At 40.5% G+C, this 18,877-nt stretch overlaps 1 protein-coding gene across 15 annotated transcripts in view; it reads right to left on the reverse strand.

The window, feature by feature from the left end:
* nrxn2b (neurexin 2b) overlaps nucleotides 1-18,877 on the reverse strand; it is a 633,241-nt gene that overhangs the window by 418,021 nt on the left and 196,343 nt on the right. For 10 of the 15 annotated variants that reach the window (XM_053860772.1, XM_053860771.1, XM_053860757.1 and 7 more), the window contains one exon: nucleotides 7,574-7,591. The exons of the other annotated variants lie outside the window; for them this stretch is intronic. In XM_053860772.1, the coding sequence (XP_053716747.1) occupies nucleotides 7,574-7,591 (18 nt within the window). The remainder of the gene's footprint in view (nucleotides 1-7,573; nucleotides 7,592-18,877) is intronic. 15 annotated transcript variants of the gene reach the window in all.

Here is an 18,877-nt window from a genome sequence, read left to right on the forward strand (position 1 = left end):
GCACATCACAAGACATTACATTACCATGACTCCGTCAGTGCTCTGCTGTTGTTCGACTGGAGTGAGAACAAAAGTGGGATTCATTCATCACCAAGCTCTATTTGAACCAACACATGGAACTGCGAATCTGGGACTAAGAAGGTCTTCTTTCTGGTGCCCTTCAATCTTTGTCAAACGTGCCATTTAAGTGTTCCCATTTCCTCTTTAAGTTTGAAGATTAATAGACGAATAAACAGAGCAATTTACAATGTGAGGTAATTGCTGCTGACCGGGATCCATGTGCAGAAATTTATCTTGACTCTTTCTCACTTGTGAATGTGCATTCTGGCTGTGTTTGGTCGTGTAGTGGTCTGAGCCTTTGGTTCATATCCAGACAGGTTGATTCATGAAGCTCATGCAGCCAATTGGGTTGACTATCGATCAGGTTGGCTGTGGGCAGCAAGCCGGTGATTGGAATTTGGGAACCACATGACCATCCTTGCTATCAACTGAACTAGGAGTAAAAGGGAAGACACATGGTCTTGAACATAAAAAGTTATCTTAGATTATATAAACCAGCAATTCAGGACACACCCTCACACCCATGGTGTATGTATGCTGACGCTGAAGTCAACACTTAGCGTTGCATATTCTTTCAATTTGGTCAATTTTGGAGTTTTGTGAAGGGCTTGCATGAAAGAGGCTGTGGTCCCTTGTACTTGAGGATACATTTACACAGCATTGTTGAAAACGACTGGAAGCGACAAACTTCACAGACAGTGAAAACACGTTTACATGGTGCTGCTCATCCAGTTGGATGATGTTGCTGTGGTAACTATGCCTGGCCGCAGAGTGGCAGTGTATTTTTAAGGAAGTCAAGTGGGCAAAACACAGGTGTTCTTTGTAGAATAAACACTGCAAGTTCTCATACAGGCTTGTTGTGGTTTCTACTTATATTTCTTAAAGAAATGGAAAGCAGTGGTCATGCTTGTTTTTATTTTGAAAAGGTATTTAATAAAAGTGTTTTAGAAAAACATAGGCAAAGGTTCCACTGTAGACCCCATTTTCAAAAGGTATTGAATTCAGGTCGTGGCAGGGGAAGAGTGCAAACATTCACCTCGCCTGATACAAATAGGTGGATCCAGTCATTTCCATCTCTGCACTTTTGATTCTTCTCCCGCACACTTTTAAAAACCCCTCACACGTGCCAGGAAAACGTTTTTACTCCATTGAACGACCAACATGTCACGCAGAAGGCTAACTTTGTTGTCACCAAAAGTCCACTTCCCAACGTCAACATCTTCAACCGAGACTCAACTCTGACCGAACTGTCTCTGAACGATACATCATGGCAGGTCTCACAACTATCCTAAATAGCTTCTTTTTCCATCCAGCTGCCACTCTTCTGTCACAGATTACCCCCGTCTCCTCCATCCCTTGCTGCCTGCACGCTTTCCTTCACCTCCATTACTGTGGATGACTGATTCCTGATCCTTGAACTCATCTGTTTTCACTTCCTCAAGTCCCTCATCTTCACCAGGCCTGCTTCCTCTCATTTACACACATGTAGTGTGTCTTGCTCCCACTTCACCAGGTTCTTTTCCAACTCATCTTTACTCCCACAACAGATCAGTACATTCTCAGCCAACACCGCCACATCGAAAGTGGTCCAGTTAACAAATAGTCATTGTTATTGCTTGTTGAACTCAATTAGTGCGCTACACCTTTCGCACCTATATTTGTATTTGTGTAGGGGGCAACAGTTAGCAGTAGCTCGCTGTTTAGCACGCAGCCTGAAAATGCTGATCGATTTCAATTATAAGCAAAACATGTTTGATTATCCGAATGTTCCCTCCGGTTCCTCTGTTGCCTGTTTCAATTAATGAGCCAAAATTATTCTTGGTTTTATTCTATTTCTGTCATTAGCTAACAATGGCAGCGCACAGATGTTTGTTTTAGTCTGAACACGCTGAAGTTTAACGGGGAAGTTGCAGTTATACAGAATGAAGGCTAAGCTTTGCTGAAGTGGTTCTGATGTTTTTTATTTCCCTGCTGCAAACACACACGTCCATGTTTGCTGCCAGCAATGACTTGCGTCATGTGCGATGATTTTCCACCCTGAACAAAATAGCATAGCCTCTTGTAATGATGGCCTGTAATGCTAGGTAGAAATGTTGCGTACATTTCTATATAATCCCTCATGATAACCGAAGAAGCAACAGTGCGTCATCGCAGCGGGGTACCTTACAGACATTTTGTTCCCGGACATCTATTTTTTTCTCCACATCACATTATTCCCTACAGTTACAAAAACTGGTCTGTTCAAACAGAATATTTCCTCTCTCCGAGCCGCTGTTCCTCCTTCTTATATTCTATCCAGCTTCCAGCAGCAAAGTCGACAGTCCTGCTTGACTGCGGGTGTGATTCACTCTATTTAACGTTTATCCTATCAGCTTACACCGCTCCACTCCTAAGTAGGTCACCAAACATTTTCATCTGACTAAATGATTTGACGAATATCCAGAAAGGAAACTATTTTACCATCAGGATACGATCCCTACTTTTATAGTAAGGGATACAGCATTGCCAGAAGGCACGTGTGGTGATCTCAAAAGAGCTGAAATGCTTGCTGCCTGTTTGCTACCAACACAGGCCGATGATTCCACGACACCCTCCATGCTACCTCACAGCTCTGAGAATGTGTCTTATCGGCATCCGCAGCTCCTCCATTCACACACCTGACTCACCATCTTGACATGCTTTGTTCTCCCTGAACCTGCACGGTTTTCTGCAGAATTCCAATTCTGCCTCGCTCGTCACAACATCTCACTTTTCCAGGAATTGTCATGTTCACTGTAGACTTTGAGGTTTTATATGAAGATTCTTGTTTGCATGCAGGAAAGAAACACTCACCGTAAAGGCAATTTTGCGGACCGGTGTGGGCCCAGTTTATTAAGGTTGTGTCTATTGTAGACACAGGACCAAGGGCAGCACTAAGATGTTATTATGTTGTTAACGAAGAATGACTGAAATCAAACCCCAAAAACATCATAAATTGAAGCCCCCTGATCCTTTTCAGTGCTTCAACCCAGACTCTGCTGTATATAATCTGACAGAGTAGGATTGCGGGCTTTATGACGTCTTACTTCATCATGTACCTCAGCATTCCAACCGTTCCCTGGGCACCTAGGGGAGTGTGATGCCTGGCGACATGCCTTTTATTATATTGCTATTATTGATATTTTGCAAAGTGCGCTAGTCTTAAATAGTTTCGGAAAACATACAGTCCAGGTTTGGAGGGACAAAGTGTTGTAAGTTTTGAGCTCATTCTTGTTTTTTATTATTATAAAATAGTATAGAATTAAAAAAAAAAAAAAAAAAAATTCTAAATCTCTAAATCTCTTAGTGCCCTCTTCCATTATGGTCCTTCTGTTAATTCAAGTTTGGCATCAAGTACTCTCCTGTTAAAGTGCCACATTTTTAAACCAGGACACCAATTTCTCAATGCAATTGCAGCACCCAGGTGAATGAAGACAAATGACAAATTTATTATTATTATTTTTTTAATTGCCTAATCATTGTCACAAAAAATACTACCTACACTGCAGGATATTTCGCCACTTTGAAAGACGCGCACCACTGCATGCCGTCTCGATAAATGCCCTTTTGTGAGGGAAGCAAAGCTTGGAGCTCCATCAAAATCACTTCTGCACCTAATTCCAAGCATCACTCGGGCAGAAATGAGTCACTTCCAAGTGAGTTAATAGATACAGAATTAAACAAGATGTTTACAAGATGATCTCTGCTTTGATCTCAGGAAAAGCTTGGAAGACGTTTCTTTTGAGCAAGGGCAATCGCACTGGTATGACGGTGGTCCCCCGAACTTCTCTTTGATTCGAGGATTAGAGGTACAGACCGTTCAGCTCTGCCTTCACAAGCTTTCGGAGGTTAATGGATGCCGACGTTGCTAATCTTTGTATGCTCTCCTCAATATTCATCTCTCGTCTTGATTCCCGAAGCACTTTCCCCGCCAAATGCCTGGCACAGAGCAAGCGAAGCATTCACTACAAATCGCATCTTTAACAATCTATTTTTAATTTCTACTTAAACGTATTTTGGGTGGGACATAAAACTGTTTTTTATGGATTGCCTTGTCTTGTGTATTTCAAGGCTGTAAATGAATAACTGAAATGTCATCACAGAGGTCGGAGGCAAACACAACAACACGAGTATGCAATGAAACGCCATGTCACAGTCTTACTGGTTTACATTTACGGTTTTGTACATGACAAGTCAAACAAGCCATTCTTCCTGTGCAAACATCTGGTGCCTCTCCACAAAGGCCTTTAGAACTGATTAGTGACAGTAGCTGTCATGCAGGTTGTCTATTATGTCGAGTATGTACCGTAAAGTATCTTGTGCGACAGAATGCTGTCGTAGTCTGGGTCATCTACACAGTTTTCTTTCAGTCAGTCAACATTTTCTTGTGACATTTGAAAGTATCAGCTTCATGAGAATGGTGAGAAAGGTATAAAAATAGCAACAGAAAACATAACAACATATATCATAACAAATATTTTTTTTAATGAATTGTTTTAATGAGGTTTCATTTTTGTTGTTTTAAGTTAAGAAGGCCTCCACATTGCGATTGTATGCATGAATTCTCAAGGTCCATTTTGTGTGAAAGACACCATATTGAAAGACACTAACTGTCAAAAGCTATGTATCGTCTAGGAAATAGCTTTGCACATCATTGCGCACTGAAGTCTACAGTGAGTCGGCCCAAAAATGCATTGTCAGCCAAAGTGACAATAATAAGTTTTATATGTATTATACGGCTTCCGGTGACCTACAATGAATACTTTGTTATTGTCTCATGGTGGCAGTAACATATGCTACATCTGTACTTTGTTGTCGCACAAGAACAGTTTTCATGCAAATTTCAATTTTAATTGAAAGAGACAGCTTGGAACAACAATGACAACGATGGACAGCCAGGTCAGACTGGCGTCATTTGTGGTAGATTTGAAAGAGAAATGAATTCCTTGTTTTGATGGACTCATCACAGGAAAACAGAAGAACAGACAAGAATACTAATGACACTGCGGTACACATGATAGGAACGCCGTTATAAAATGTTGACTTGAAAAGATTATCATAGACTATTTTTTTTTTTTTTATAGTTTTTACTATTGTTTTAAGTCTTGCTAAGACATCCAACTGATCACAAGGAATTTAGATTCTTTTCAGTATTTATCATGACATTGGGTTCATAGTTGGACCAATACAAATCAAGAGCATGCATGTCATTTATGTAAGAAAATAATGTAAGATAATTATACACATATCCGCCAATAACGTTGCGTGGGCTTAATCCTATCTTCGTATGATACGAAGCTCTCACTGCCTTTGTCCTAGTGTGTCATAAACGCTGTAAACGTCGCCTCAAACAGAGCAGCCGAGCGGCCATTTAATCGCAGTGAGTTGAAGTGGTTCCCTGCGGAAGAGGATGAGAGCTGGATGCCTTGAGTACTCATTATCTCAGGTAGATATCTCATCACCACACCTTCCAACGTTGCCAAAGTGGCCAGAGAACGGTGAGGGGGCCAAGTCGCAAATTGGTCATTTTGTTTGGCTCCTCTGCAACCGGTGCTGTTTATCACGAGGCGGGGAGACCGAGGTAAGTACTGGTTGCATTTCCAGGGATAATAAAGGCCTGCTTTTATTGTCTCCGTTTGCCTGTTTGCAGCTGATGTATTAGACTTGTCCAATTAAATAGCCAGGATGCTGCCATCAAACAAAAAAGCCTCTTCACTGTGAAGCGCTTTAATGATCGGGCTGATGAAAGGAATTCATAAATTAGGAAAGTTATGAGCCATTCCGATGCTCACAGTGGGGCTTCATCCTGCTGTTCGCGTGGCGTAGGAAAGATCCTCCTCCTCTGACTGTAAATTCACAAGGAGATGCTTTAGGTGTCGGTAGGATGCAGCATTTCAACATCCGCCTTTTTCTTTTTTCTTTTCTTTCTGAGTGTTTCACAGTATTGCAGAATGACATGAAAAGCGAGAACACAAACCGAAACAATATGTTTGAGTAAGTGCCACCCCCCACCCAACAAAAGGCCTGAATCCCTAGTTTATCCTCCAACTTTTGGATGTGTGGTTCACTAAGCATTATTGCTACTGTGTGCGTTGAGCAGTCCAATTCCACTGCTGCATTTGCATGAAGAGGCTCGCGTTGGCTCCGAGTAAAGCCGCGGGTTTGGCATTCAAACCGGAGAGGGAGGAAGAGAAAAGGGGAAAAGAGATGCTAATCATGTGAGCGGTGCAGAACAAGGCCTGAGAGAGACAAGGACAGACAGGGATGTGCCCGGGAAGATGTCGACATCTCTGTCAGTGCCGTGAAGGGGAGAAAGACTCAAGCAAGCCAATGGGATAACAATCTGCCAACAATCTGTCTGTCGCTCTGCCTTTACATCTGCCTTAAAAGCCTTGCAAAGGAAAAGAAAATATTCACGCTTCTCCTTTCTGGATAACCACATGCATTTTGTTCAGCACATTGTACGCTTCAACAGCAGATGATGATCATGCTGTTTTGAAGTTCTCAGCTCCATCATTGTGACATTCATCGTCTCAGCATTTGAAAGCCACTCTTTTTTATTTTTTTTTTTTTACAGAAAAGGAGGATGACATCCAAGAAGAAATTGGGTGTCCAAGTTTCTATGAGCAAGAGGCCAGTGGTACATCTCAGATGAGCGGATAAACTTGGTTGACAAGACAACATAGAGCGCATAGTAACACACAGCAACACAAAATATCATGTGTCAAAATTCAATTCCATGTTAAGATTTTCCTCCATTCAAACACCACGCCATGAAATAGGGATATGAACTGTGATCACAGCCATACTGAGCAAAGGGTGAGAAAAGTTTTGTCATTTCAACTAGGCCACATTCTCCATTTAAGCACTCATGTACCGTGGCTACTGTAGCAAAACAAAGCTAATTATTAGAGAGCCAGAGATAACACTGACACATCACTAAAGTAAGAATTGTGCGGCAGAAAATGCTGTCAGCAAGACTTTCTAGCTGTCTCATTTCCCTACTGTTGTGCTCGGCATTGACACGTTCCATTAGCCCGTCCATTTCATCCCCGCACGTGTTTTCACCACCCGCAGCTATCAAAGGACGGGATGCTAGAAAGTGATTCTTCTGTGACGTGTCAGCATGTTTAACACTGAAGCCCATGTCTGCGCGCTAATACTCGACTAAATGGTGTTCAGCGTTCAGGTCTACCGCACAAAAACAATGAGGGTGAAATACAGGATGTCAGGAAATTCACATTTCAAATCTTCGTTGTGCATATTTTAGCATTGTATCAGCGTCTAGCACCAACATCCTTGTCAAAACGTGAATACTGGTCGCTAGACTTGGGATCCAAACCCGCAATGAGTCTGCAACTGTCTCAAATCCACTGGCATACGGTGGCTGCAAAGGCTCTAGACACGGAAACTTGAAACTGTACAGGAAGCTCTCACCATGACAGAAAGATCAGCTCATATCAATAGGCAGTCAAAAGAAAAAAGTTTGACTCACCAACATGGGATGAATCACCTGGAAGAGAGGAAAACAGGAAGGTATTAATTCAATGAGTAAACCTGAAGTGTGGCCTCGCAATCTAAGTCACACAAACATGAGGTGTAACAGGATGTAATGACGGGAAGGTCGGCAATTAGCACGGGATGTCGATCAAAGTGTTAAATCACGTGTGAAGTGCACAGATAGCTGCTAGTCGGGCAGAAGGGAAACAACAGCAGAGCCATTTATTATTTCTGTCTGCTCTTAAAGGTCAGCTCCCTCTGGTGAAGTAATATTTTGTGACATTACATTTTACAGCGACTATCAACCAGGAGTGGAGGCAGAAGAGAGAAAACCAAGTCATTTTAAATGAAACGTGAATCATCATAGTTATGTCAAGTTGTGATAAGAAAAAAACAAACAAACAAAAAAGCAGTGTGGCACGAGAAACTCCGAGAAGCAGATGAGTTGTTGAGCTTTAGTTGACACTGCATTCGGCTGGTATTTGACTAATGGCTGCATGGAACAAGCAGAAAGAGTTGCGCATATTTTGTTGTTCATTCGGTTGAGACACCAACATTCAGGGCCGTAAGACAGACCAAAACTCCGCTACAATAGTTTGTGAGACATTTAAGATAAAGGGAACACGTTACGGATGCAATAAAAACTGAAACAAAGCACCTCTTTTGACAATCTCTGACTTTTATTTCCACAATTGTCATTCAAGTGCGACCAGAATGTGTCCCCTCTGTTTGTATTTGTATTGGTTTGCCATTAAAAGTATTACACACACATGAATGTTGAAAATAATTGTTGCAAAACTTGAGCGAATGTTTAAGTATTGTCATATTAATTTTAACATAAACAAGTATATCTGAAGCTAGATTTATAGTTATTGTTGGCTGAACTAATCATTTTACAGTATACACAATCACATTTTACAAGTTAAATAACTCTTAAAATATGTTTAGTTAAAGAAAAAAAACATTGTTTTTCAGTACCACAGGGCATTTCCCCACAACTGAAAGTGGCTGTGATTGTCATTGTGAAAAGCACAAACATTTATCATGCATTTAAAACATCTGACTTGATGGCTGATGATGTTTGGATTTTTCTGTGAGATTACAGCATATGATTCTTTCAACTCTGCCATTCAACAACTGTGCTTCATCTAATCTACTTTTAAAGCTCAACGCAGATTTGAACAAAAATTATTCCGTGCATTCATTTGCCATTGAATCATAGGACGAGCTGAGTTTATTCATGCATTTTCCCTTTTCACATTTGTATGATGCTTCTGCATATTAAGAGAAAAAAATTCACAGTCAGGTGTCGAAGCCGGAAGACAAAGAAGAAAAATACATAATTGCATTGCATTACTGGTTGGTTCTGAATTTGATGTTTCCTCAATGTACTGTAAGTGATGAAGGAGTGGGAAGTCATTGGTTCAAATTCAGGTGATACTTGGTGGCACTGATGCGTTGTACAGTATAAAGGCAATAAAGGCAGCTGACAATTAATTTATATATTTCCATATATTTTCAGGGACATGTTGAACAATTTAGTAAAATCCCTTAAAGCATACTGTCTGTGTCATACATTTATTTTTATACTCTTGATAATGTAAAGCTGATATGGTATTAAACTCATTTCATTCGATTTAACATTTTACGCTGTAGCGAACTAAAAGTTGTCTTTGGTTAATCAGCAGTGATTTAGAGTTCTTCACTTCAACTTTGAAATGAATGATGATAAAGGTGAAACATTTTCTGAAAAAATAGATGTATGATATTGGATGGTGCAGATTTATGTGACACAGAAAGCAAGTTTGAAGACCATCATCGTTCTGACGTGTAAGGGTTTTATTCGCAACATGTATCATGAAGCCTTTTATCACCATTATTAGCGTCTGACGGCGTGTGGTGTGAAGACCACAACCAAACTGTCTTTATCATTTTTCATATGTCATAAAGAGTGGAATCAACATTTGGGCAATTACATCCCTGTTAGGTTTCTAGTGGCAATGCATAAATCAGTGAGGAAAGAAAAAAACAAAAAGCACCAAGCTTCAGAACTGCTGCCCACAGTGCTGCTGGATCGAGTTCACATGCTCATCTAAAAGCCAAGAACAAAGTGGAACTGGTTGGGATTGGTCAGGTCTTCTCAACTGGCAAGACCTGATTATTATTTTTTTGTCCAAGATGCCACTTCTGTCCCAACACAGAGAGCAGTAGGAATCCCTGCTGAGGCAGAAAAAACCCCCACCAGTCTTTGTTTTGTTCAGCCCACCTTGCTCTTGATCTACAGTCCAGGCCCACAAGCTGATATGGAGCTTAAACGTCCACCCTGGTGGATAAAGAGTCAGGCAGAAATATGGGCCAAGAGGACTCTATGCAATCAATAGACGGTGGTCCCACACGCCGTGAAGGATCTGCCTTCTTTTGAGGGTAATAGGCAGGCCAAACTGCGCCACCATAGACAAGCACGCTCTTACAGACGGGGTGGATAAGGAAGTGTGTGTGTGTGTGTGTGTGACAAGAAAGCAGGAGGGAATAAGGATTGGGGCAATTGGAGTTGGTTAAACATTGCTCATCTATCATGCCTCAGCACTTCTCCCAGGCAAGCACACCAGATTTACAGATGGCTTTATACGTGTTCCCTTGTAATATCAAGTGGTGTGTACAGATTAGGTCAGTACAAAGTTATTGCAGTCACGCTAGCTTTACAACGTGGGACTGGAAGCTGAACTGTTTTGTTGGCGCTCTATCATTGTGAGGAGCTGATGGTACCCACAGGCAGAGCTATACATCGACAGTGACCCCTGCAGTCCAGTAAATAACCCCAGCAGGTTGCCAGCAACAAGTTCACCTCTCAGTATTTAAGACTGAGAAAAGAAAGGGGAAAATGGGAACTGTGTGTGGGGGAAAATAATGTATAAATGTGTTGTGAAAACTTGTCAAATTCATATGGATATGGATATGTGGTTGCAGTAATGATTTTCGTTTTAAAAGTTATCTTCAATGTTAGGATGAAAGGTCACCTTTACATGACGAGAAATGTGAAAGAATATTCATCAATCACCAAGCAATATAAAATATAGAGTTAAACTTAACATATATTCAGTATGTGGGCGTATGTGGGAAAAAGACACGTATTTTCTTTTCTGCTTGCATTTCAAGGTAAGGACCATTTAGTTTTGTTTTTCATAAATATATTTTGATATACAGCATAGGATTATTTAATATTTTATTTTGAGCTGAAGCTTAGTATGCAAGATTAAATTACTAAAGAAAAATAATGGGGTTCCATTAAAAATACATTCAGAAGCAGTTAGCATAAACATGTACCAATGTCAAATGCCTTAAACAGTATAAAAGCCAGGGTTTTCCTTGAAACCTTTCACAGTTAATATTTCATATCAGTCTCTTGTCAGCTGTGGACAGACAAACAGCGCAAAGCGCCGCTGGTTATGTGTCCAGGAACCTGAACAAATCTGTTAGTTTCTGGAGTTTGATCAAATGGAGTGGGAAGGAACAATATGTTTCTGTGTGCGCGGTTTAACCTGTGATGGGAGAAAGGCGTGCAAGAGGTTTACTTATCGAATCTGTTTCAGAGTTTGATGGAAAACGTCTCGGGTGGAAATTCAACAAAAAGCACAGACTGATCAATAAACCTTTGGCTTTTTTAGGTTTCTTAGAGACATACAGTAAAACACCTGCCACACAAACTGGCTGTGCTATGTTGTCTTTTGGAAATGCTTGAAAACGACTCAAATATTTTATGCCTTCTGAGGCTTCAGAACAGTCATTGTTCATTCCTAAAAGTGAGAGGAGATGAAGCACAGAAAGCAGACAGTCAGCTGGGCTGGGGGCACATTCACCAAGACAAGTGAGACTGAAAATAACAATAAATAATATAAAGACACTTGATATAATATGGTGACATCACTTTCAGTGAATATTGGTGAGAGTGAAGTTTATTCTGATCCAAACCTCCTAGCACTAGTTTGGGGTTTGTTTACTGTTTACTATGTTTGAGGGAATCATGAGGCCAACATCATCCTCTAGCTCCTAAATACAGATGACTACAGTTGAGTATCTCTTGTGTTGAAAATCAGCTTGTATTGGTAAAAGAATGTCTTCAGTAGGTCAGTCTAAATATCAGTGATATTTTACATTCTTTTTAAATAAAACAGCCTCTCATAATGCGCTGCTGCATGGCCCTACCATGGCAAATCACAAACCATATTTTTGGCATTAACCATGAAGTGTGCAAAAAAGGTTGGTGGTAGCACTGGAGTTCCCTTCAGCACCTTATGCTTCACTGGAAAATCCAATGTATGCAATCTTCACCTTCACCTTCTTCTGCAGCTTATCCGGGGTTTGGTTGCGGAGGCATTCGGAGCAAGGAAGCCCAAACTTCCCGATCCGCACAAACCTCCTCCAGTTCTTCCCGAGGCGTTCCCAGGCCAGACCGGAGACATCATCTCTCCAGCGAGTCCTGGGTCTTCCCCGGGGTCTCCTCCCAGTAGGACATGCCCGGAACACCTGCCCAAGGAGGCGTCCAGGGGGCATCCGGATCAGATGCCCGAGCCACCTCAGCTGGTTCCTCTCGATGTGGTGGAGCAGTGGCTCCACCCCGAGCTCCTCCCGGATGACCGAACTCCTCACCCTATCTCTAAGGGTGCGCCCAGCCACCCTGCGGAGGAAACGCATCCTTTCGGTCATGACCCATAGCTCGTGACCATAGGTGAGGGTGGGAACGTAGATCGATCGGTAAATCGAGAGCTTCGTCTTGTGACTCAGCTCCCTCTTCACCACGACGGTCCGATACAGCGACCGCATCACTGCTGCCGCTGCACCAACCCGTCTATCAATCTCACGCTTTCCCTCACTCGAGAACAACACCCCGAGATACTTAAACTCCACCACTTGGGGCAAGAACTCTCCACCGACCCAGAGAGAGCAAACCACCTTATGTATGCAATCTTATTATTATTAATCTGCATGAAAGTAAAGGAGATATGTATTTATTCTATTATGAAACACAGTTTACTATTGAAGACGATCTAGAAATGTTTTCATCTATGGGGATCAAAACCGAATCTATCTCAGAGCATCCCATTTTTAGTTTGTGCAACTATAAATCCGTGATTTAAGGAAAGACACGGGGGTTGAACATCGGTTTGGATTTTGCGATGCCAAACTAATTTCACATCAACATTTCCTCTGAAAACCTTAATCATTAAAAGATGATAAATATGCAAACTCATGAATGACAAACAGCATGTCATTTAAGGAGCGGCTAAAGGGAAAGCTTCACACCAGTGTTTGTCTTAGCAATCATTCATAATGTTTAATAGTTGATTTGCTTTCCTCATGGAAATTGTTTTTTTTTTAAACATTAAGGGACTGAAAGTGACAACAGGAGCACAGAGTACGAAGAAAGGGCAACTAGAACAGGCTTTCCTCTATATATGAAGGGGATCTATTTGCCCTTTTGACTTTGGCTCATACGTGTGTAATGGCTTTTCTTGTTGGTCATTAAGTCATTAATGAGTTACTGAAATCTCTGCCAGTTTTCTTATAGGTCGGGTCAGTAGGGCATTTGCTCAGGTTTGGGCCCTGATTTGGTTGAAAAACAAGTGGTGCGCATTTCAGACTTGATTAGCCGAGGTAATTACATCTAGCACGGGCTACATCAGAACCTACCATTCTAGTGACATATACGGTAACATTACTCACAAGACTGAGTTATGCATTTCCATGTATACACAAGCACCTGTTCTTAATCTGGTAAAATTCCACCATAATTTATACTGATGGGTGAAAGAACAACCGTCATCCATGAAGATTTTTTTTTAATTATATATATATTATATATATATATATATATATATATATATATATATATATATATATATATATATATATATATATATATATATATATATATATATATATATATATATATATATATATATATATGCCTACACAAAACACCAAGGATCATGTGATCGCCACCGCACTGTACATAGTGAGATGCAGAAGTGTGTGTATGGCTTTGAGGGAGAGGAACTGTTTGCCTTTGCTAAATATCCTGACCTAGGGAACAGGATGAAGTGTGTGACGTTTGTTTTTCTAGACTCCTGTGCTGGTGTCTCCCTATTCACTGTCTATGCAGCAAACATTTCACAGCTGATGTTACGGTGCACTGGCACTGTGCATTCGAGATTTGGTCTAAAACTTCCAGAGACTACTTACTGTTGAGAAGAGCAAAATTGTTTTATGTCAGTGTGCAAACATCATAGTTAATATTTATTCATCGACAATACATTTGTGTACAAATTATCTTGGAAAACACCAAAATGATTATTTTCACTATTTTCTATTTGACCGTGATATATTTGCCTTGCCAAAAACTACAGATAATTGGCTTCAATAACTTGGAGCCTGAGTATAGTACTGCGCTGGAGTCATGTTTTCTTCAGTGATGCACACTGGAATCCCTTCTGATCACATTCCAATTACCAGATGCTAAGCAGAAAACTGCTCTCTGCGTGAAGAAGAAAATAAGTCAGAGTCAGACTGTAAGTCATCTCAAGTTTAGCAAGAGATATGGGTGTACAAAATGTCTGGTTGCTGGAAATAGGGCAGCAGCATATTAGTCTTCTTTGATAGCTGTCTGGGTCTGGTCTTTATCTAGTGAATAGAAGTGTGTTTGGTTGGCTGACTTTTAATTGGAGGAAATTAAATTTGACTTCAGTGAATGTTTAATTTGCCTTTTGGAAATAAATTGACTACACCAACGAAAAAAGTGAAGTAGAAAAGCACTCAAAGAGCGCAGACCTCTGCCAAGCAGCTAAAAGACGGATAAATCCACAATTCACTTTCGCACTGTCAGAACCTTTTTGGTTCTAGGAACGATCATGTGCTTTCGCCGTCATGTCAACATGAACATACTGTACGTGGTGCTCCTGCTTTGGGTGCCCAACACCTTAATAAATTACTTAATTATGACTACAACAATGTGAAACACTTAACTAATGAAAAATTATGCATTACATCTTTCATCTGCCCCAATGGAGACATGTCTCGAACTAATAGGGGGGTACACTGGAGGCGGAGTCAGGTGCAATGTGGCACGTAATGCACATGGCTCTCATAACCTTTCATCCGCTGAGATTTGAGACAATGAGAACTTTATAATACATGAAGTTCCTTACGGAGCATCATGATGACGAGAGATTTCCAACGTGGTTGTTTGACTTGGATCAGATCAGCAACCTATTATATGTGCTGTCATGATCTATGACAAGCATTCATTCATTAAATGCACCACTCATGTTGAATACCCGGAAGTAATTACATTTTCAATGGAACATATTTGTCAACACACAGCAATGCAGACAGACAGACTCAGATATTCGTGAGTCCATAAACTGTGATTAACTACTCAAAAACTGACTGTGCTGCGTGGTGTAACTCAAAATACATGGAGATTCCCAACTGACTGTCGAGTAATCTGACTACTAAGTATTTTAACATAACATTCCTATTGTTTATTTTCGAAGATTCCAGTGACGCTGCTGCCTTCTCTCACAATGGTTTTAACTATAACTACTGTATTTGTTCACAGCTATACCAGACAAAGATGTGTTGCCTGGTAACAGTACCACTATATTTGGAATGGACTTATACTCAAGACAGACTTTGTGCGAAATAGATCTGGTTAATGTTGAGCAAAACAAAAGCCAAACACATGAACATAGAAAGGTTTTGTCTCTTGGTTTGTGACGGACAAAAGTCAGACAGCACAACAAGAGCTTCGATGAAAGTCTGTGCTGAGTTTCAAGGTCGAGAGATAGAAAGCTATGCAAGGTAACTCTGCTACTTGGAAACATTCTACGATGCAGGGGATACTGATTAGTAAAGCCAAAATTACCGAAAAGGATGTGGCACAAAAAGACGCTGGGACACCAAATGATTGGCAGCCACTTCTCACCAAGTGTCCGACACTTGATGACCTTAAAAAGTTTAGCTTTGAAGGATCCAGAAACTCGCACCACATGTGAGTTCAAACAGTGTTTCATCTTCATATGACCCCCCCCTGCAAATGTCCTGGGCACCTTGTTTGATACATGCACACACACCAACTGACCTTGAGGGTGTTTCTTGCACGGTGACGTGCTTCTTCAAGCCAGTATTTGACCAACTCACCGCCACACACACACACACACACACACACACACACAGATCCCATTCTCCTCCTGTGTGTGCACATCTTTCCCTTGGACGTTCTCTAATCCTCTGGACTGGATGCTGAGGCGGCAGCCTGGTAATTCACCAAATCCCCTGCTGCTACCCTCTGCCCATACCTCTCCTGTGATTTCAAGTGCTCCTTGACGGGTCACACGCAAACACTCCAGTTGGACACTTCACATGGAATACATATCTAAACATGGCATAAACACAGAGACAGCAAACTGAAGCCTTGAGGCTCAGCATCAAACGCACTGGTTGGACCTTCTCACTGGCGCTTTCATACAGCCGACAGCTGTCATGTTTTACACGCTGTTGGGCTTTTTGAAGACATTTGTCATTAAAAAAAATAAAAAAAAATCTTTACAAAATAAAAAATGCTTCTGTTTTATAGGTAATGACTCAGATTTGAACTTTGGCTTCTGATGAATAAAAAACAAGTCTTTTTAAATGTCTTCTTAACGTAAAATAAATTATGAAAAAAAATACTGTTAAAAATGAAAACAATTTGTAGTCAACTTTCAAGTCATGAAACTGTTATTCCCTCTCCATTTAAGGGACCATTTCACTAGCCTCAATACGGCTGTGTTTTGAAATGGAAGGCATTGTGTCATAAAGTAGAAGCAACCAGCCATAATCTGTCGCTGGGAAAAATAATGCTATTGCAGGTTATAAGTTACAGTGCTAGAAGTATAATATTTTTATTTAAGTCTGTGCTGAGTTTCAAGGTTTTTCATATCTCCAAGAAAAATGTCCAAAGAAGACGAGACAAACATAACAAAAAACATTTAGCCCACTAAAAAAATGTAAACGACCTGAAAACCGCTTTAAGTGCAAAATAATGCATGGCACGTTCTTTAAAAACGTATTCATGATCTTCCACTGCTGCCTCTGCTTCCACCAGTTGGATTTGTGTCTGTGTGACTGTGGGTCTGCTGTGAGCGTTATGGAGGAAACCAGGCAAAATTCATCTTCACATAAAGACTTGATCACTGAAGTGAGTGCGCGTCAACTTCATGTCATGGCTCAAGTCACGCACAGCATAGGCATAAATTTGAAGACCTTGTTTTGCACAACGGAGGATGCCACAGTGTCAAACAAGTTACATCAACCAAACAGTGGAGAGTGGTCGATATGGATCTGGTGCACCACTAATCTAATGTGTTTTTGCTAGGAGGATATGATAATATGGTTGAGTTAAAAAAATATGAGGCACACAATGGACGTTCTGGGTACTGACTGTATTCAGCTTCATATTGATATTGAGCTTTGACCAAGTGGGTGAACCACCACAGTAGCAGATACGGAGAGTTCTTATTTAACAGCTATATCAACCAACCAACAGCACCTGAATCAACGTCCCAATTCCAATTATGGTAGTGCAACTGATTTGATGCTACAAAAGTTAAATGGGTGCAGAGTGTTATATGTGACCAGAAAAGCTTTGTGGAATTTTAGGGTCACAAAGTAATGTAGTTATGGGCATGTATAGGCCTCAGTCATTGGCGAAAATGCCCTGAAAAACAACAAGCTCATGGGATGAGATTATGAGCACATATTATTCAAGAAGTGTATTTGTGGCGTGAACAGCATTCATTTCGCTCATAAGTGATTCTTAAAGATTCCAGCTGGGGGGTTTTAATATCTGCAGCCAGTTTTGCAAGTGCCAAAACATATGAAAGACTTGAAAGCAAGTATGGAAATAAACTGTTTCCGCAAACCTAAAAGGAGAACTTAAAGATCTGGCACGGTCTGACTCCTGTTTTCATGAGGCTAAAACAGCAACATCAAGAGCGCTTTGAACAAATCAAAAAAGCTTCATTTTTTTTTTTTTTTTTTCTCTCTCTCAGCTGCCGTAAAGGGGGTCAACAGGGCCGGAGCGTGGATGTTGTGGTTGCGCACTATCCAGACCTTCACTCTGCTTCTTTGTGATTAGCAGGCTTGTTCTCTTGTATGTATTGTGGGGTGATGCTGTTGAGCGCCGCCCGAGTTAATGATGTGTGGTTACTGTGGCCAAGCCCTGCCGCCTGATTCATTTATTCACTTATAATCTGTTGATTAATCTCCCAATTCATAGGCTGGGTCAAAAGATTCTAACTCAGAGTTTTTCAGGCGGTGGACTTTGAAAGATCGTGTCAAGGAAGTGTCTTTCCTGGGATTGTGTTGGAACAACAACAACACAGAAAGTGTTGTGTGTGTGATACTGTATGGAGTCACGCAGCATTCAGCACAACATATACAAGACTGAGTTACATGTTTATGAACCAGAGGTGTCGCTGAAAACCTTACTGAACATTCCAGGTTGTTTTCATGTATGTGTAACCTACGTTTGTTGCTTCCCTTTGTAGGTTTGGATATGACGTTAACTCTTAAAATAACCATCTAAGCAAATAGCAGTATGTTCTGATCCAATTTAGATTTGATATTAGACCTTCAACCTATCAGCAGGAGTTCAGCTGAAGGTCTAAGATGCCAGCATGACTCAAATATCTCTCAGGAACATTTTGATTTTTTAGAATGAATTCTTGGATCTGTTTCATATCATTTACAGCATCGAAGACAGTTCTATAGTTGAGGGGAAAAATAAAATAAATGGAAAAGGAGATCAAAATGACACTTGAGATTTTGACAGAATTATGATAAAAAGGCGTTTTTTTATTTGCACCGACTAAAATATGTGTGATTTAAAAGACAAAACATGTAGATCTAGATTTGGCTATAACACACTTGTATATATATATATATATATATATATATATATATATATATATATATATATATATATATATATATATATATATATATATACAAGTGTGTTATAGCCAAATCTAGATCTACATGTTTAGTAACCCAGCGGTTTTGTGTGGCATAAACCATTATCCTCATACAGGGTAAGTAAGAAGCTGAGAGCTTTACTCACTGCAAGCTTAATTTCTGTTGCATTATTTTTTATTAAATATACACTGTTAAATATACATTTCTAGTGGTGTCCTCTGTCCTCAGAGGGACTTTATGGGATTATGTCTCTCCATATTTGTGCTGCAGCAAACCAGGAAACATC

Source organism: Synchiropus splendidus, chromosome 3 (genome assembly GCF_027744825.2).
Source record: "Synchiropus splendidus isolate RoL2022-P1 chromosome 3, RoL_Sspl_1.0, whole genome shotgun sequence".
In the NCBI taxonomy this organism is placed as follows: Eukaryota; Metazoa; Chordata; class Actinopteri; order Syngnathiformes; family Callionymidae; genus Synchiropus; species Synchiropus splendidus.